At 45.7% G+C, this 18,969-nt stretch overlaps 1 protein-coding gene across 9 annotated transcripts in view; it reads right to left on the bottom strand.

Moving 5' to 3' along the window:
* Positions 1-18,969, bottom strand: part of ENOX1 (ecto-NOX disulfide-thiol exchanger 1) — a 554,610-nt gene that overhangs the window by 76,500 nt on the left and 459,141 nt on the right. For all 9 annotated transcript variants that reach the window (XM_038569621.1, XM_038569620.1, XM_038569619.1 and 6 more), the window contains one exon: positions 14,943-15,127. In XM_038569621.1, coding sequence (XP_038425549.1) covers positions 14,943-15,127 — 185 coding nt within the window. The remainder of the gene's footprint in view (positions 1-14,942; positions 15,128-18,969) is intronic.

The following is an 18,969-nucleotide window of genomic DNA, read 5'->3' as shown; positions in this document are numbered from 1 at the left end:
TCTCTGTGTGTCTCTCATGAATAAATAAATAAAATCTTTAAAAAAGATTTAATGATATTTAAGATAATTTAAGATTAAGATATATTTAAAATTAATGATATTTTAAAAAATATTTATTTATTTTAGAGAGAGAACATGTGCAAGTGGTGGGGTGGGAGGAGACATAGGGAAAGAGAGAGAGAGAGAGAATCTCAAGCAGACTTCCCATTGGGTGTAGAGCCCAACATGGAGCTTGATCCCAGGATCCTGAGATCACAACCTGCATCAAAATCAAGAGTTGGAGGCTCAGCCGACCATACCACACAAGAGTTTCAAGATTGTATTGATTTTTAATTATATGGGTCAGGCTTTCAACTTCCTCCTGATTTAATTTTGATAAGACTTTTTTTTCCTATAGGAATTTACCCATGTCACTGAAGTTTAAGAATTTGTCAGAAAGCTATTTCTGATTTTCCCATATCTCTGTAATCTTTCACATGTGTAGTTATACCTCATTTTAATTTTTAATATTGTTTTTTCAGTCCTCTTTTTGCGATGGGTATTACCAAAGATTTTTCATTTTATTTGTCTTTTCAAATAAACAGCATTTAGTTTGTTGATCTTCTGTACTGCATGACTGTTTGCTGCTTTAGTCACTGCCATCCTTGTTTTTATCCTTCCTTCTTTGGGTTTATCATTTTTTATTTTTTTATTTATATTTTTACTCTATATATTTGGGTTTGTCATTTTTTAGAAAGAGTTGGATGCTTACTCCTGTTTATACTTTTCTGTTTTTCCTAAAACATGCATTTGAAAATGTTAATTTTCCCTCTAGGTTCTGTTTTAGCTGCATCCCACAAGTTTTGCTATGTTGTATTTTAATTCGCAATCACTTGTAAGTATTTTAAAATTACATTTCTGATTTCTTTGCACTTGGGGGCTTAGGTGTGTGCTTTTAAATTTCCAAATACACAGGATTTATTTTAGTGATCTTTAGTGATGTTGATTGCTTAACAGTTTTGTTGCAGTCAGAAAATATCGATAGCACTCCTCTGAAATTTGTTGAGATTTGCTTTAGGAGGTAGCATAAGATTAATTTTTGTAAATGTTCCAGATACTTTTGAAAAGGACAGTTTTCCATTTATGTCCTACCTGTCACGCTTCTAGGGGCCGAGTGGTATGGAAATGCTTCATAGACTGCAAACACTGGCAGCAACAGCAAGAGGGAGGGGACAGCAGAGCTGCTTAGAAAAATGTCCTTATTTCCTGACATATTTTAGGGCCTTTCACTAAAGAGTGGGGTGGGCATGTTCCCCACTGTCCTTTCAGTCTTGCTTTGTCACATAATGTCACTTTTGACATTAGGAAAAACCATCAGGGAGAAATTGTAGGCACTATAGTGCTTGGTTTTTGTAGGCTTCTTCCCTACAGTTCCTAATACCTGGTTGCTTAATAAGCATGGTACAAATAAAAATGTCATCTCCTAGGAACCATTAAGGCTGGTAGTGCTTTTGGGTGGTAGAAAGATGTTGTCTGCACAGAAAAATTTGTGACTGCACACACACACACACACACACACAGAGCATGAATGGGAACTCCACACTTATTGCTGGAGGTTGTGGCCATTCTCTGGGAGCCCAGAGCCCCACTGAGAGAGTCGGGGACTAGTCAGCTCCCTGGGATCTGCAGGGAGCACTCATGACCTCTAAAGACAGAAGGACTTGATCAATCCTTGTATTTCAACCAAGACTTCTCAGGAGGCCAGTTCTCTTCAGTCAGCGCGCTGAGATTATTACTTGTTTGGGGATGAGTAGGGAAGACGGCAGGGATTAAGAATCAGGGAAGCTGGCTGAGAGTTCCCTCCACACAGTAAGTTGTGTGCAGTGACTCAACAATTTGTTCTTATCTTCATTCCTTTATTCAGCTGGTTGTAGGATACCAGCTACGACCTTAGCCCTAAGACACTGGTCTTAGGTGCTAGCATTAGTTTCAGCTGTGATGTCAGAAGAAGAAAAAGAAATGAACACTCATTTAACCTTTTGGGGGAAGATAGCCCCTGTGCCTCAACTCATTTTTCAGGGGCCATGGGAGATAGACAGATACAAATGAATGTAAAAGGAAAAGGTTCTCCGAATGCAAGCCAGCAAGTAGGGGGAGGCAGAGTGAAGCCCGAGGACCAGGAACTGGGAGCCCTGGGCAGTGAGGTGACCCGGGGACAGGGGGGGCCCTTAGCTCAGTCACTTAACCTCTCCATTTGGGGAAGTAATGCTGGATTAGGGGCTCACCAGTGCTCTTCCTGGTTTTACTATGTTGTATTTTGTGGTTCTCTTGTTGTGACAATCGTGGTAACACTGAGCCCATATCCAAACCAGATTTTGTATATAAAACAGAAATCTCATATCATCTTATTCTATCTTGATTTTTTTTTTTTTTTTTACTGTGAGTGGACTCCGTAGCCAAAGCAAAGCAAAGGTTTCGCATGAGAAATGGCCAGCAAGTTGTGGACTTAAAGGCAAGCCAGTCAGTCACCAGTGGGGCTGAAAAGCTGACTAGAAAGACCAGCCTAGTCCCCTAAGAGCCGAGGCCGGGTTGGACCTGGGAGCGCCCATTCAATGACCTGGAGATTCTCTGAAATCAATCTGAGCTCCTATCATCAGATGTAGAGTAGCAGAACTATGTCATGCCTGCCCCCCTCCGTCTTTCCTTCTCCCCAAATGATAAATAAGAGGGTTACTGGGGGATCATGTTGTAAAGAGAAACTCAGCACCTCAGCTTTTTAAATGGACTTTACAGTTAGGTCATTACCAAAACCTTCCTGAAATAAGTTGTGAGTAGCACAATTTAAGAAATACACAGCACGGGGGGAAGACACATCAGCCCAGGAGAAGACAAGACAAGGTACAGAGTGAATCCGTGAAGGACGAAATTGCAGAGCAGCACTGCGTGTTTAGACGACTGAGAAGTGTATAATGCACTGGGCTCGGGAAAGGACTCACTGAAAATAAAATGTGAATCCTGGGGCAAAATACACACCTCTAACACGGTGCGTGAGACTCCCCCCCCCCCCCCCACACACACACACTTGCTAATGCAAGTCCTCCAACTGGAACACCTGAGTAATACCTGGTTTAAATGACTGAAGGTGGTGGTGGTGGTGGTGGTGGAGGACGTGAGATGGATGGAATGGGTATGCATGGTGGGGGGTGGGGCAGGTGGTACAGCAGCGTAAAATAAGAGAGCAAAAGGAAGAAGAAGCGGAAAAGTGATAATAAAGCTCTGAAAAGTCACTCTGCTCATCTTTCACATATAAGCACTACTTGTAACACCCCTTCCTTGGGAAACTACAACCCGAGTTCAAATTTACTCTCTCCTTTTCTATCTTCCCAGTACTGCCAGTGTGTATGTGTGTGTGTGTGTGTGTGTGTGTGTGTGTGCGTGGGGGTGGGGGCTGCACACAGAGAAAGCACCACACCGGGGGAGGTGACCACCACACTGAGGACTCTGCACCAAATTCAGAGCCCGAGGAGGCAGGGTCTTCCCAGTGATCAATGAATGAAGTGGGTGGTCTGTAAAGTGAGGGCCAGATTGGGCACTACCTTTGTTTACGTTTCCCCGGAGGACCATTCAGGGTGCTTTGTTAAACAGAGGAGAAAACATAGTCTTTAACTAACCATCTAACACCTCTCCTCCGAGCTGAATTCCCAATCCACACTTTGGTGACAATTCCTGGGAACTGTTAACCGGCTGAATGCCGCTCTTGCCCGGGAGCCCTGGCCGTGGGAGTGCGGCCTCAGGGAGGGAGGCTGAGGTTGACATATGCAAATGTTTCTGGGTGGTGATACTGGGAGCAGTTTCTGTCTCTTTTAGATGCTTCCTTTAGGTTTCCAAGTTTTCTGCACTGAGTGTATATTCTTTTGTGGGAAGGAAAATAAAACAAAAATTAAAATGACAAACCTAGACCCAGAAAAACTGCAACTCCCGCCCACGTCTGTCTCCCTGGCTCGGCATTATTCCCGCCTCAGATAAAGAGGATTTTTTTTTTCCCTCTTCTGACTCGTTCCTCTCTGTCCCTGTTGTGGTGTTGCCTGCACCACGGTTCTCCCCACTTTCCCTCCACGGCGCTCCTTTCTGCGGGGAAGGAGGGGGTTGGCTGGCCTTCCGCCCTGGTGTTGGGGGGCAGAGACCAGCTGTTGGGGGGAGCCCTGGGGCGCAGGCCCCTCCCAGCGCGGCCCAGTCGGGGAGAAGCCGCCGGATGGCAGCAGTCTGGCCGCGGGCGGGGCACCTGCTGCGTGCAGGTGGCAGTGCGCACCTGCTGGGATCCGGGGTTGGGGTGCCCCGGGCGTGGGGCTGCTGCTTTGCGTCTGGCAGACCACGGAGGGGAGGAGGAATCGAGGCCAGGCCGCAAGGATTCATCTTAGCGTCCGTCTGTGGCTGGAGGGACAGGCGACAGCAAGCGAGCCCTCAGGGTGAAGGGGCCAGGGCGTGTCTGCTGCAAAAGCCCATTTTGATTTACTGCATTTAAAGAAAAGTTCCATTTCGCTATAAATCGGGTACTCTTGGTGTGATCAGGCCTTGAAGTCAGGAGGCAATTTCCAGAGCAGGTGGTGGAAAAGGAGGGTCGTTCAAAGGTCACCCCGAGGCCTGCAGCTGACAGCAGCGGGGGGGGGGGGGGGGGGGGGAAGCCGAGTCGCTTTATCCCCGGGAACAGGCTGTGGGTCTACTGGGGAGAGTCGGTTATTTCCCGTGGCAGGTGTTGGGAAAAGCAGGGAAAAGTAGAAGCCAAACGATTTTAATGGTCTGCAGGCCAATGTCATTATTTCTAGCCCTGGCTCCTACATTGATTCCTCTGCTAGCCTCATTATTTTTAGAAGGGATGATTACTAATGAGGATGCATTTGATGATCACATTAATTAATGGGAGAGCAGGGTAACTAATTACGAGATGACGCCTCCCATGGTTAAATTTTATTAGGGCTTCTTTTTTCCCTTCCCCGAAGCCAAGAGATTTATTTTCAAAGTTCAAATTTCATAAATAAAAGCCACAAGTCTGTTATTTTCCTTTTTGCTAGCTCTTAGGCTGCTGATGTAAAGACCTCTTCCATTAGGGCCTGGGACGATCAGAAAACAGGCAGTGGGCCCTTGCCAATAATCGTTCTAGCAAGCAACAAACAAACGCAGGAAGGGCAGAGCTGTGTGGTCTTCTGCTCTCCTGACCACTGCAGTTTGGGGGCACCCCTTCTAGAGTGCACTGTAGAAAGTTCTGGAGTAACAGACATGGTGCGGGGCCTATGGTCAGACAGACCGGGGTTCGCACCCTGCGTCAGCCAGGAACATGCTGTACCCTGGGCAAGTCACTTGACAGCTCTGGGTCTCAATTTCCTACCTGAGAAACGGAAACAAGCACACGCAGTTCAAGTGCTCCTGAACTGTTAGCTCTGGGTAAGGTGATGAGAACTGACTGTGGGGCTGGGCCCTTGGGGGGTGGGGGGTAGGGGTGTAGGAGCAATAGCTCGGGCCACCCCACTCTCAGGGAACTCATACTTCCACTTGTCTAGACTTGCTCTGCGAATCCCGGGTCTTCTCTTATGTTTCTTTTTTTAAAAGATTTTTATTTATTTATTCATGAGAACAGAGAGAGAGAGGCAGAGACACAGGCAGAGGGAGAGGCAGTCTCCATACAAGGAGCCTGATGTGGGACTCGATCCTGAATCTCCAGGATCACGCCCTGGGCTGAAGGTGGCGCTAACCCGCTGAGCCACCGGGGCTGCCCCAGATCTTCTCTTAAATCTCTACATGTCTCCCTACTTTTACGTGAAATGGGGCAGTCACACTTTGTAGGACAACTGTCCAAAATGCATTGACAAAATACACGATCTCATTTGATTGCAACGCCCCCACCCCCTCACCCCGAAGGAGGGTGGTGGCACCTGTTGTCCACATGAAGAACCTGAAGTTCAGATGGGGTGACTTTCACAAAGTTGTACAGAAAATAGGCTGGAGCCAACTTCTCCTTCTATTGGTTTGATGTTTTCATTTCCGTGTGCAGAAGCTTGGCACCCCTCTGCTGGCACTAAGGCAGCTAGCTAGCTTATCTCCTTCCTTCCTTATCTTATGGTCTCTCTCCGGTGAAAAGAGCAAAATACCCCGTGGCCCTTCCTTATTCGAAACTGCTAAAAAAAACCCCAAAGAAACAAAAAACAAAAAAACTCTAGGGAGGTGTCCCTTCCCTTATCTTCCCTTTCTGTTTTTGTATCTTGTCCTGGGTCGAATGGGAATGTGCTTTTAAAATTTCCCGACCCCCAAGTGGATGTCAGGTATGATCATTTCGAACAGGTAGGGCTTTGTGATGGAAAGTGCCAGACTGAGAATCAGAGAATCGGTTTCTATTTCTGGTTCCAAATGCACCTAACGACCTCCCAAGAGTCTCACACCGGAAGTGGGATGCACACCCTCTTCAGACGTGCCGGGGACTGTGATCTGCAAATGGGAGAAAATGCACGTGTTGCCAGCAGGGACTCTACATGTGACTCTTTAAGCACCTCATGGAAGGTGCCACTGAACTATAAATGAGGATTATCATCACTGTCTCATGGGCTATTACAATGCATCACCCCAAGACACCTGGCTAAAGAATGGGTAGAGAATGGAAGTAAACACTCTGGGGTACCGAATTTCTTTCTTTCTTTTTTTTTTTTAAGAGGAAGACACTAGCAAGACCCCAAATTCAATGATTGTGAACCTCAATGTCCAGTCCTCAAACCTTTAAAAGCCACATCATCTGAGAGATGTGTATGTTTTATACGCTTTTTGATTCTAGTAAAATGTCTAAGACTTTTAATATGAATGTGGGCAATGTCTTATGAGTTGTCTTCTACTCAGAAAGAAAAAGATGTCAGTTAGGAAGTTGAAATAGAATCAGATCAACACAGGGTGTGTCTTTACAGTCGTCACTTGTCTACATTCCAGATTTGTGTGTGTGTGTGTTTACGTAGATGCATATTTTTTTTGAAATTTTTAAGATGGAAGGTTTTACTACTTACACATGAAAGTCTAAAAGAAAGCCTCTTTCTCTGCGCTGTAATGTGATTTTTTTTAATAATGTGATTTTCTTGCCTTGTCCAGTGATGCCGAATTATTTTCTGTACTGATGTTTTCGTATATTAAAGATATTATGATAATGTTGTTATAGGCTTCTTCCTGAATGAATAAACAGCCAGATCATGATGTATGTGCTATTTCTTCCTTCTAACTGAATGTTTTTGAGGTTCATAAACCCTACTTAGAAAGAATCCCTATTATACACTGTAGCTTAAAGTGTAGCTTAAATTCCAAACTAATCAGCGCGTAGTTCATCTGTCTAAATATTTCATAAAAGCTCTTAAAATATAATTTATCATTATAAAAATGTTGAATTTCTTCTTTTAGAAAAAATGTCTCTTTCCCTTTCTCTTGTTCTTCTGTGTTTATCTTTGTGTCATTTTCCTTAATTTTTTTTTAACTACAGAAGAACTGTTCTTCCCACTGTGTCTCCCATGATGTCTACACATCCCTCTCCTCTTTCCATCTAGAAAAGCTTCTATTCCTCTACTCTCTGCACATTTGTTTGAGCCGAGGCTTGCCCCCTCCATACCATCAGGTCTTTTTTCCTCAATTCCCTGCTTATTTTATTCTTCTAGAACAAAAAACCAAAACAGAGTAGATACAATGTTTGCCATTTCTCCCATCATTATTCCAGATTTCAGCCTTTTCCTATTTGTCTTCCTTCCTTTCACCCTAGGCCCCTCCTCATCCTGAAGCAGCTATCTTTTTTTTTTTTCTGAAGCAGCTATCTTTACTCCAAAACATGCTGCCTAAGTCCCCGTGTCCATTCCTCTCAGACATCTGTAAAATGTGCTTGCCGTTCTTCCTTTCGCTGTATATTTCTGGACAGCTGGGATAGTTTGCAATACCCTTCTTCTGTCCTCCTCACCGGCCCACACGTTAACCAAGAATTCATCAGAGGACTGGATTAAAGTTAAAAGTCCCTGAAACAGGTTCTTGTTCAACATGTCAGACACAGAACATGTATGTCTGCTCTTTGGTTGTCCTTCCTCCAGAAAGTCAAGTGTAAGTTGGCTGTCAGTGAATAAGCTTAAAAGAGCAGAGAATGGGAAAGGAGTTCCAGGGAGTTTTCATGTATGACAGGTTCTGGCCTTTGTGGGATCCCCAACTGTCCCCAAAGTGAAGCCTGGCAGTCTGCATGGGAGGAGTCTGCATGGGAGGAGGATATGTGGCCGGGGAACGAGAGCAGGACCCAGCGGCCAGCACCCCCACCCCTGGGGAATAATCCCTTCACTGCCAAATAGAAGCACCCCAGCCAACATCACCCCAGGAAAAGAAACCTGTAGCAGCAAAGAGACAGATGGAGACACAAAACCAAACACACAGTCCTGGAATAAATAGAAATGACTCGGGAGCAAACAGAATTTTAAGTATTCTAATTAGTATTCTCAGAAAGATTTGAGAAAACACTGAAACGAAAAAAATAAATAAAGATTGTACAAAGAGACGATAATCGAAGAAGGAAAGAATGCTGGGAAATAACATAACACGACGATCAAATAGAAACTTCAGTGGAAAGGATAAAAGATACAGTTTAAACGGATAACAGGAGGAAAAAACGGTAATAGGCACATAGCATTAGCCTCGTAAGGTCCCTTATCTGACTGGTGGGCATTTCAGACAGAAAATAAAAACAGAAAACAAAAGTGAAAAATTATCAAGGCAACAGAGACACTCCTGTTGCAAACTCCTGCTACATCTGTCTGTGTTCTTTGCCTGGAGAACTTTGCCAAGTTCTTCACAGCACCACCTCTTGAAGCCTGCTGGGAGCAGTGGGCCTGCTGGGCTTTTGAGGATTTTTGCAATTTTTAAGGGACGGGCTTTTTATTTTTCGGGAAAAATTTTGTTTTAAATCCTCTAAAATTACCTTGGAGGTACTCACTGTATCCGTCTTTCCTTAAAGTTTTCTAATGGTCCAAGATACTGCTGTCCCCACCACAGCCACCTCCTGCCCCCACGCCACCATCGCCACCACCTTAGGGCACCTCTCCTGCTGCCATGATCATCACCCCGGCTCTGACATGTATGCACGAGGCTTTGGTGCATGGCAACTTGGGAGAGGAAATGGGCGTAAACTTTTCATGATCTCTTTTATTTATTTCTTTATTTTTAGATTTGTTTGTTTATTTTAGAGACAGAGAGAGGGAGCGAGGCAGAGGAGGGGCAGAGGGAGAGCAAGAGTCATGGTGCAGGCTTCCCACTGAGTACAGAGCCTGGAACCCACAGAGTCGCTTGATCCCAGGACCCTGGGATCACAACCTGAGCCGGAAACAAGAGTTGGCCGTTTGACTGAGCCATCCAGGTGCCCCTCGTTATCTCTTTTAAAAAGGACTTAGTAAGCAACTGAATAGCTTAGAGAGGATTTCAGAAGAGAAGCTTTACTTAAGCGGTCAGATACACTCATTGACATCAATTCCACACACTTGCATTTATTTCTTAATATCTGTCCCAGTTTTCTTGAGCAACATTGGGCAAAACTAGCTGGGGCTACTATAAAAAACATATATATTCATATAGTAAAAATTAATTAAATATTTATAAACATTTATATATAAATATATACATTGATATTTATATATATTTAAAGATTTTATTTATTCATAAGAGACACAGAGAGAGAGGCAGAGACACAGGCAGAGGGAGAAGCAGGCTCCCCCTGGGGAGCCTGATGTGGGACTCAATCTTGGGACCCCAGGATCACGCCCTGAGCCAAAGGCAGACGCTTAATCACTAGACACCCAGGCGCCCCAGGGATACTATATATTTTAGGAAAAGAATGGTATTGTATATCTCTGTCTCCTTCTGTAAAATTAGTCTAGAATAGTGAAGTTTATAAAACATGTACAGAAAAATCATACATTTATGTCTTTTTAAGCATAAGGGGAGAAACATTTGTCCGTTAATTTCTAAAATGCTGTCGATTACAATAATCCTCTTTTCCCCGGTTCTGTCCTGATCTTGCTAAAAGTTGTCAAGAGAACAGACTAGCTCTGGTTTTTACTAATGTCAAGCCAAGAGTGTTAGAAAGCCACTGCTCTACATGGGCCAACGGTTTACTGGCCTAAAGACAGCTGGTCTTCAGATGACATTTGCTAACACTATTAAAAAGCATTGGCTCCAAGTATTTATGAGGGACCCTTCTGACATAATCATCATCAGTCACACACAGTTTTATGATCAGCAGCTTATGATGGGATCCTGTTGTTATGCGAATATTTACCAGTCCTGTCAATATGATTTACAAAAGGCTTCAAAAGGAATTGATTTTTAAATTGGTGATTTAAAAATATGATATATTGACCCCTCCTCATACACAAAAATACAAGTATTGTTGAAATTTAGGTGTGGTCAGAACCATAATGAGACGCCACTCTACACCTACTATAGTGGCTAAAAAAGATAAAACAAAATAGACAGACCTTACATAAGTGCTGACTGACCAGGACACAGAACTGTGATTTCCCTGCATCCCATGGGAATGCACGGTGGTACAGGCACTTTGGGAAATAGTCTAGCAGTTTCTTTAAAAAGTAAACATACTTACCATAGGACCCAGCCATTTTAGTCCTAGCTATTTACCCAAGCGAAGTGAAAAATTATGTCCAAACAAAAAATCCATAAGCACATTTATTTCATGTTAGCCCCAAAGAGGAAACCACCCAAATGTCCATGAAGTGGTGACTTCGGTAAACAAATTATGGCTTTTCCTTACATTGGGATACTACTCAATATAAAGAGGAATGAAGTCCTGATACATATGGCAAGGTGACCTTGCAAAATCATTATGCTAGCTGAAAGAAGCCAGACACAAAGGCTCACCCTGTATCATTCCACTTATAGGACATTCTGGAAAAGGCAAAACTGTGAGGGGTAGGAAAACAAATCCGTGGTTGCTGGGAGTCAGGTTGGCTATAAAGGGGCATAAGGGAATTTCCAGAGGGAGGGGGAGGTTGGTGGTGATAGAACAATTGTGGTCGTGGTTTTCGTGAGGGTATCAATTTGTCAAAATTCATAGAACTGCAGCCCTACAAAGAATATTTTTGTTATGCGTAGATTTTGCCTCAATGAGTTCAGTGCAATAATCAGAAGATAAATGAGAGTTTAAGATCTGTATATCCCTTCCTTGTATATGGAAGGATACAAATGAAAGCCAACAACCTCACTCTCCTGGTGGCGGAGACAGGTTAACTTCACTGCCAGCTTAAGATCAGGTAAAGGCTACGGTGTAACCATGGATACAAGCTATTATTTCCTTTTGTGTGAAATCTCTAATATTAAATGGTGACCCACACATACTGTAGGGGTAGACTCAGAAACAACCGGACAAAGTCACCCAAGGCTTTTTCAGCCTTAGGACCCCTGCCCGTAATGTTTTCCTCATGGACACAAGAGAAAACTCTGATGTCAGTGAAAATATCTTCCAGGGATTAAGAAGATGAAAGGGTGAAAACTTTCGGGCTAAACGTGAGGGCGATCCTGAACACGGTACACTGGATTCAAGACTGCTAAGACTGTATTTTCTTTTGTTTGTTACAGAAATAATTTCCTGCAGATCAGCTGCTAAAACAACAACATGTGGGAGGCTGACCTCTCCTCTGGCTGTTGACTTTCCTGTGAGATGGTGATTTTCTAATTAATAAAGTGGACAGGGGGCAGATTGAGAGTAAATTTTAAAAATCAGCAAAATTTTTTTGTGGTAGGCCTCAAATGAGCAAGGGGTGGTGATTTATTCCAAATGATTCTTTAAGGTAGGAGTGGACTCTTCAAGAGCACATGTTTTAGAATTCTGTTAAAGATGGTTGGTCACAGAGACTGTCGTGCATCCACCTAATAACCATTAAAAATTAAAATCATAGGGCAGCCCGGGTGGCTCAGCGGTTTAGCGCCGCCTTCAGCCCAGGGCATGATCCTGGAGACCGGGGATCGAGTCCCACGTCGGGCTCCCTGCATGGAGCCTGCTTCTCCCTCTGCCTGTGTCTCTGCCTCTCTCTCTCTCTCCTCTCTGTGTATTCTCATGAATAAATAAATAAAATCTTAAAAAAAAAAAGACAGGGAGATGAGAACATAATAGATGTCAATTTATACTGAACACGTCCATTTCTTTCTAAAGAGCAATCTTACTTCTTTAGGCCACGTTGGCTAAGTGAATGTGAGACTTGGTGGCATGGGAGATTATGCCGGGAAGTCAAATATTAAAAAGAAAGATAAGTAGGGGGCAGCCCAGGTGGCTCAGCGGTTTAGTGCTGCCTTCGGCCCAGGGCGTGATCCTGGAGACCAGGGATCGGATCGAGTCCCATGTCGGGCTCCCTGCAGGGAGCCTGCTTCTCCCTCTGCCTGTGTCTCTGCCTTTCTCTCTCTCTCCTCTCTGTGTATTCTCATGAATAAATAAATAAAATCTTTAAAAAAAATTAAAATCATAGCCCCTGCCGCTGAGTGAGTGCTTCCCACATCCTGGGAGGGGCTACACATGCCTCTGGGATGTCCCCTTGCTCTTTGCGGTCCAGGAACCCAGAGCTCCCCACAGGCTCCACGCTAGTTCTTGCCTCTCTGCTTCTGGCCATCATTTCTATGTTCAACAAATGTACTTACCTACCATGCATCTGTTTAGTGATTGAATTTAAATGTTGAAATCCTAGCCCCTTGGACCTCAGACTGTGATGTTATTTGGAAACAGAGTCTCTACAGGTCTGGTTAGTTCTGATGAGGTCGTAATGGAAGGGCATGGGCCCCTCAGTCCTAGACAAGCCATGTCCTTGTAAAAAGCAAAAATCTGTGGGGACACAACCAGCACCAGGGCTATGTGAAGACGAGAGCCGAAAGCAGGGTGACGTGTGGACAAGCCAAAGAACGCAGAGACTGCCAGCGACCCGCCGGGAGCCCGGGGACGGAACGCGGGACAGGTGCCACCTTCTTTGTCTTGCACGTCTCCCCTTCAGAATGGAGACGGGGAACTCCCGTTGCTCCAACCAAACCGCACGTGGAAACCGAATCTCACAGGACAAAAGTGTGTTTCCAACTGGCAAGGAGATTTTGCAAATGCACACCTCCTCCGAGGGGCTGCAGCTCTGCCAGGATTCAGGGTACTGCTCCTGCAGGGGGGAGGTCACCCCGCTCACCGGGACCCCGGCCTGGGCCCCTAGCATGCTCCCTCCTGCCTGCTGAGCCCACCCTCACCTCCCCAGACTTCTTTCCCATTTGGAGCTTCGACCCCTGTAGCAGTTTTACCACCTTTTAAAGCAAGGGGGGAGAAGGGGGCCAGGGGGGGTGCTGGTGATCTTTCCAGGCAAGAGGAAAAGAGGGACCACTGCACGTGGTGTGAGACAGAAGCCGCAGCCCGGGTCTGGCATCACGGACTCTGGGGGACACAGACAGATAGACTGGCCTCCTGGCAGGGACGCCGACGCGCACCCAATGTCGGGGCATCTGGACACCCCCAGGGGGCCTCGCACAGCAGCTGTTATACTGATTTCCCAGCGCAGGGACCCGCGCGGCGGCTGTGATGACGTCTTCCTGGCTGGCTCTGACCCCTGAATCACACTGATTTGTCTCACACACACTGCGAACATCAACCAGTTAGGATTCCAAGCCAAGACTCAAAAATTGCTTTAAAATGGCAGGAGATGGCTAAGACATAATTTCGGCGACTTGGTCATTAACTTGTTTATAACCCAGTGTGTGCCCTTTTTTTTGTTTTAAGCATCCTTTCCTCTCAATTATTTTTCCCTGCTTGGCTAATGTTTCTGTAGCGGTTACCTCTAATCATTAAGACACTTTTGCAGGCAATTCATGCTCCCGATCTTAGAGGGCAGCCGAAATGGATGGGCGAATTAAAACGACATCCTAACTTACTATATAGCCGTCCATCGTTCTATTTACATTGCCCTTGTTTCAATAAAAATGAAATTTTTCCCACCCCAGAAAAGAGTGCTTAGGTTCGTACATTCGCAGGGGTAATATAAAATACCTACGTGTGACGATGATTTATGCTGTGTCGTTCTAGGGTGACTCGGGCCCTCAGACCCCTCAAATCTGTCGCACACCGCTTGATGTTTTCAGATCTCCATCCTGCTACGAGTCGAGTCGGATTCTATTCCCACCTGCTGTGCTCAGGCATCATCCCCGCCACCGTGCTCCCTCTCCTTCCTCCGATGCCCTGCAGCTCCCGTCCCTTCCTGACAGTTTCCACAGGCACGTCTCTAACTTCAGTGTGTGAGGCTGAGGCTGAAGTCTGGCCCTCCTCCACGAGGGCAGAGACACCACCTTGTTTCTAAAGTCGCCCCCCCTTCCCCAATCCTGGCCTTGGTCCATCCAGTCCACCAGCGCCGTGTCTTAAACAGGCACCTAGAGTGTCCATGAAACCCGACGAGACCCTAAGCATAATCCAGAAGCCAAAGCAATAGAGCTTACGTTTACCCTGAGCTTGGAAACAAGCTCCCTGCGCTTTTGTAAAACCCGCTGGCGTGCTTTGAACCTTAAAAGTCCTCAGAGGGCAAAATACACTTGCTTCATGATCCGCAAGTATTTTCTGGCCCTTTGCCATGAGGCTAAATTCCATGCACAAACCTCTCAAGCACCTCGATTCTCTCCCTCGGCTTCCTGCCTCGAGGGTGTATTTCTTCGACATATTTCTTTAGCTTGATGTTTCTCCAGAATGTGCCCTTCTGCAGCCATTAGCCCTTCCCTGTCCTTAAGACCTAGCATCTGGTCGTCCTCTCTTCTCCTTCACCTTTTCCTGGCAAAATAGCTGCCATTTCACTTCCACTTAATATACGTGTCCATTTCCCTCAGACCAAAGAGAAAGAAAGAAAGAAAGAAAGAAAGAAAGAAAGAAAGAAAGAGAAGAAAGATCCGGGCCCAGGTACCTGCTGCATGCCTTGCATGGTTTGCTGCAGGAACTGGAGCTGCTGGTCCTTGGTGACGGTTTCCTCCGTTCGAAAAAGCTGTTCTTTCTCTTGTTTCAGCAGCTCCACCTCATTCCTGTAGGCATCCAGCTGCCAACGGAGACTGTCATTCTCCTCCTTGAGAGCGTAGGCCTGGGCGGCCAGGGCTGGAAGGCAAACGGGACAGGGTCACCTCAGTCACTTTCCTGCTTAGACAGATGGGGTGGAGAGTGGGGGGGAAACCCTTCATGGGAAGGGGAGTCTCTCACCCAAGCCCTTACTGTCCGTGTGGGCCTGGGAACGAAACCCCAACACCGGGCCCCGGGGCTCTTTAGTCTGCAGTTGCTGAGCATCAGTGGCTTTTGCAATTTTTTTTTTTTTTTTGTCTATTCTGTTTATCCTGGAGGAATGTTGCTCGTTGAGCACAGGAGTGATTCCTTCCAGAATCCTGTCTCTTGACAACTCTGCCCCAGTCCCGGGCACCCTCTCAGAAGTCGCTAGGCGGTGACAGCACTGATCATTCCAGGCAGCAGCCGTAGCCACCACTGCTACCGTCCTGCCTCTTTCCGCAGGCTTGTTCGGCCGCCCGGGGGGCCTACTTTCTCTCAAATAACCAGCCGTGCCACAGGCTGAGGCCTGCAGCCGCGTCCCAAGGGAGAGAGGGCTCGACAGGCACCCACCCCCCTGCCCCCAGCTGCTGGGACAAATCGCACAGCTTGGGCGCTCCCTCCTATCAGAACAGTGAATTCGGTTCCATCTGTTTCAGCAACAGATGAAAAGTCTGCTTCCCTACAGGGCCGACTGGTTCCTCTAATTCTCCTTCCTGAAACCTAAAACTCTACGTGCGGGTTCAGGCCTCACTCACATCTCCATCTTACCGGGATGCTGGGACCGTTACCTCTGGGTCTTCTACGTCTCAAAGCTTCGAGAACAGCAGAGACTGAATGAAAGAGGAGAGGGACTGGCACGGGACCCCGCTGAGGATGCCTTCTGGCCCACCGCATCGGGGCCTCCGCCCTGATGATAGTGGCCTGCTGGGCACCCCGCATGTGACAGGCCCTGATCCCAGAGCTTCGTGTGGGCCAAGTCACTTCGTCCCCCTGCAAGCCTGGGGTGTGGGTGCTGCTCCTAACCCCCCTCTTTACAGATGACAGGAGTGATGCACAGAGAAGTTAGAGGCCTTCTTGCATCCCACAAAGTAGTATGAACGGTCTTGGGGCGCCCTGGGTGGCTCAGTCGGCTAAGCATCTGACTCTTGGTTTCGGCTCAGGTCAGGATTTCCTGGGTTGTGGGATCGAGCCCTATGTCAGGCTCCTTGCTCAGCAGGGAGTCTGCTTGCAGATTCTCTCCCTCTGCCCCTACCCTCATTCTCTTTAAAATAAATAAATCAATCCTTTTTTTTTTTTTTTAAAGTAGGATGAACAGTCTTCAAACCTAGTCTTCTGGGCCGTCCTGCTAGTCCAGATGCTACTTAGTTCTCACCAGACCATTTGAAGCTACGCTCAGATTCTCTCTTCCCCTCTCCTACCAGTTTCCCGCACTTTCTGCAACTCCCCTGCCCCAATGGCAAATTTATACTCTACTTTGATTAAGTGAGATGAAACCGGAAGAGCATTTCAAGACTCATCAGAAACATCTTCAAGGAAGTGGCTTCCGGTTAGTCAGGGCGGGATGTGAGGCCCTACTGTTCAGCAGGTGCTCAGTACGCGCTCGCTTCCACCTCTCACCCCACCCCACCCTGGGAGCCAATCAGAGAGCACTGGAGGTCAGCCTCCTGGAGGTTTTCCCTTCACGTTACAGCTCGCTGATAACAAACCTTTACAGAGGTGCCCCCAGCGAATTCCATCCTCAAATATCAAACATCAAATTATGTTAATAATAGTTTTATAGTTGAGCGGTTTGTGGTATTCCGCTTTGCAAAATGATTACGTGTAGTACACACGGAAATACTAATCAAATAGAACATGCAATTAGCCAGAAAATTCCCTACCTTGAACCATTAGGGATCAATTAGTCAACAGGCCGTTACTGCACATGTGGTCTGTGCCCAGGCCTGTCTGGGCATCTTGGATCATAAAAGAAGAAGCCAGAATATGTCTCTTCTCTCAAGCAGCTCAGAATATATCACAGAAGCCGACACTTTGGAAGAGAAACGAACGCATTCCAGGGAAGGGGGAACAGCCTGGTGCCTGGCATGTAGTAGGCGCTTAGTGGATGTTGGCTGAATGAGCAAATAAATGAGCAGCTCGGTGTCGAGGGAATACATCCTGTAGGAGCTCTGAGAAGAGCAAGGAAAACGAATAATAAAAGAGGGCTTCAGAGGCTGGAAGCCCAAGAATTGGGGAAGGATGTCTCTGTCCTCTGTCTGGAGCAAGAGCATAAGCAAACACCCAGGGAGGAGAATTGAAAGGGAGACTATTTGGGGCAGGAAGGAGAGAAGCTGGACCAAATAGGCAGATTGGAGTCTGGAGGCAGTGAGAGAAAGGTGAGCCATGTCAGGTGAGGCGATGGAGACTCAGAAGTCAGGCTAGAGGGTCAGAGTCAGCACGGCAGCCAGAGGAGAACCACCCCAGGTGCCTGGGCAGTGGGGCCACACAATGAAATTGGTGATTTACCATTTCAGATTAGTTTGGCAATGGTGCGTGGAATGAACTGGAGGCTGGAGAGAATGAACGAAGGAGATTTTATTTGGTGTGAATGTGTGTGCAAAACCAAGGAGCAGCCAATTTTACAGTTTTCGGGGACTTACTCATAAACTCAGAAATGACCCAGGGTATATAGCCAGGAGCATGAGCTAGTGCTTTCTAACGCTGCACATCCCAACATCATGTCCACACCCCGAGACACCAACTCCTGACAACTCAGTTTACCAATCCACAAGCAAATGGTTACGAGGCATCGTTTGAGAAGGATGCTGTAATAGGGCAAAATTACAGAAAATGCAAATGATGGAAAAAGTGTTGGCACTACAGAAGCACATTACTACATTTAGTAGCATTCAAAGACACTTAAGTCATTTCCTTAGGAAGCTCTATTTGGCCCTTTTTCAATTTAGAGTGGCATTTTTATTATCATAACTGATAGCAGGTGTTTGTGAAGAAATCGATTAGTATGCAGGGATGGAAATTACATTTTCCAAATGAATTGCATAGTCTGCAAGATACGCTGAAATCTGTGTAGCAAAATGCAAGCAGCTATAAAGCATGTGCCAGCAACATTATTTAAATAAATTATCTGAACATAAATACATATAGGAAAGTGCACCATCTATTATTTCATGGGCTCTCTTAGAAGCCTATGGAATGGTACTGCTGACAGTTCTTATTCTTGGCTGAGCCGAGTGACCACTGTTTCTGCCAAGTAAGAGACAATGCTGTTTGCATTTCTGAAATAGGAATGTGATATTATATTGAAAAAAACACAAAAAACCCCCACAAAAAACCCCACCCCAGCATCTATAACTCTATCCACCCCCCAAATCAATACCATAGCCAATCTCATCAACGTTTTTATAACTGAGGCATATAACTAATTTACATTCCCGATTAAATGATTTCAAGCTTGATATTTGTGGGGAAAAAAAATGGTTACTCATGTGGCAGCAAAGTGGTTATTTCTAAAGGGTGAGAAATTGTATATTGACTCCACTTAACTTCAGGCCACCTGTTTGTAAACATTATTCAATATCATGCTGCAGCCCTGAATGCACCCTTCAGATGAGGCTTCCTGGAACATGCTACATCTATATCATGTTTCTAAAAGAAACAAAATCCTGATAATTCCTAACTTAATATCACTTTTTCAGTATATTAAAAATTCAGAAACTTGAAAGTTCCACTCTTCTGTTTCTCTCTCTCTCTCTCTCTCTCTCTCCCTTTTTTTTACTCTTTAGCTCTTTCTGGGACACTGTATTAAACAGTTTTGAAAAATGTATAATCAAGCTTCCATGATAAAATTTACCCTTGAGAGACCGCATAACAAATTCACTATTCAAATAAGCGTAGGGATT

The sequence above is a fragment of the Canis lupus genome, chromosome 22 (genome assembly GCF_011100685.1).
Source record: "Canis lupus familiaris isolate Mischka breed German Shepherd chromosome 22, alternate assembly UU_Cfam_GSD_1.0, whole genome shotgun sequence".
NCBI lineage: Eukaryota > Metazoa > Chordata > Mammalia > Carnivora > Canidae > Canis > Canis lupus.
The sequence above is the reverse complement of the archived record's forward strand: the minus strand, read 5'-3'. Positions and strand labels throughout refer to the sequence as shown.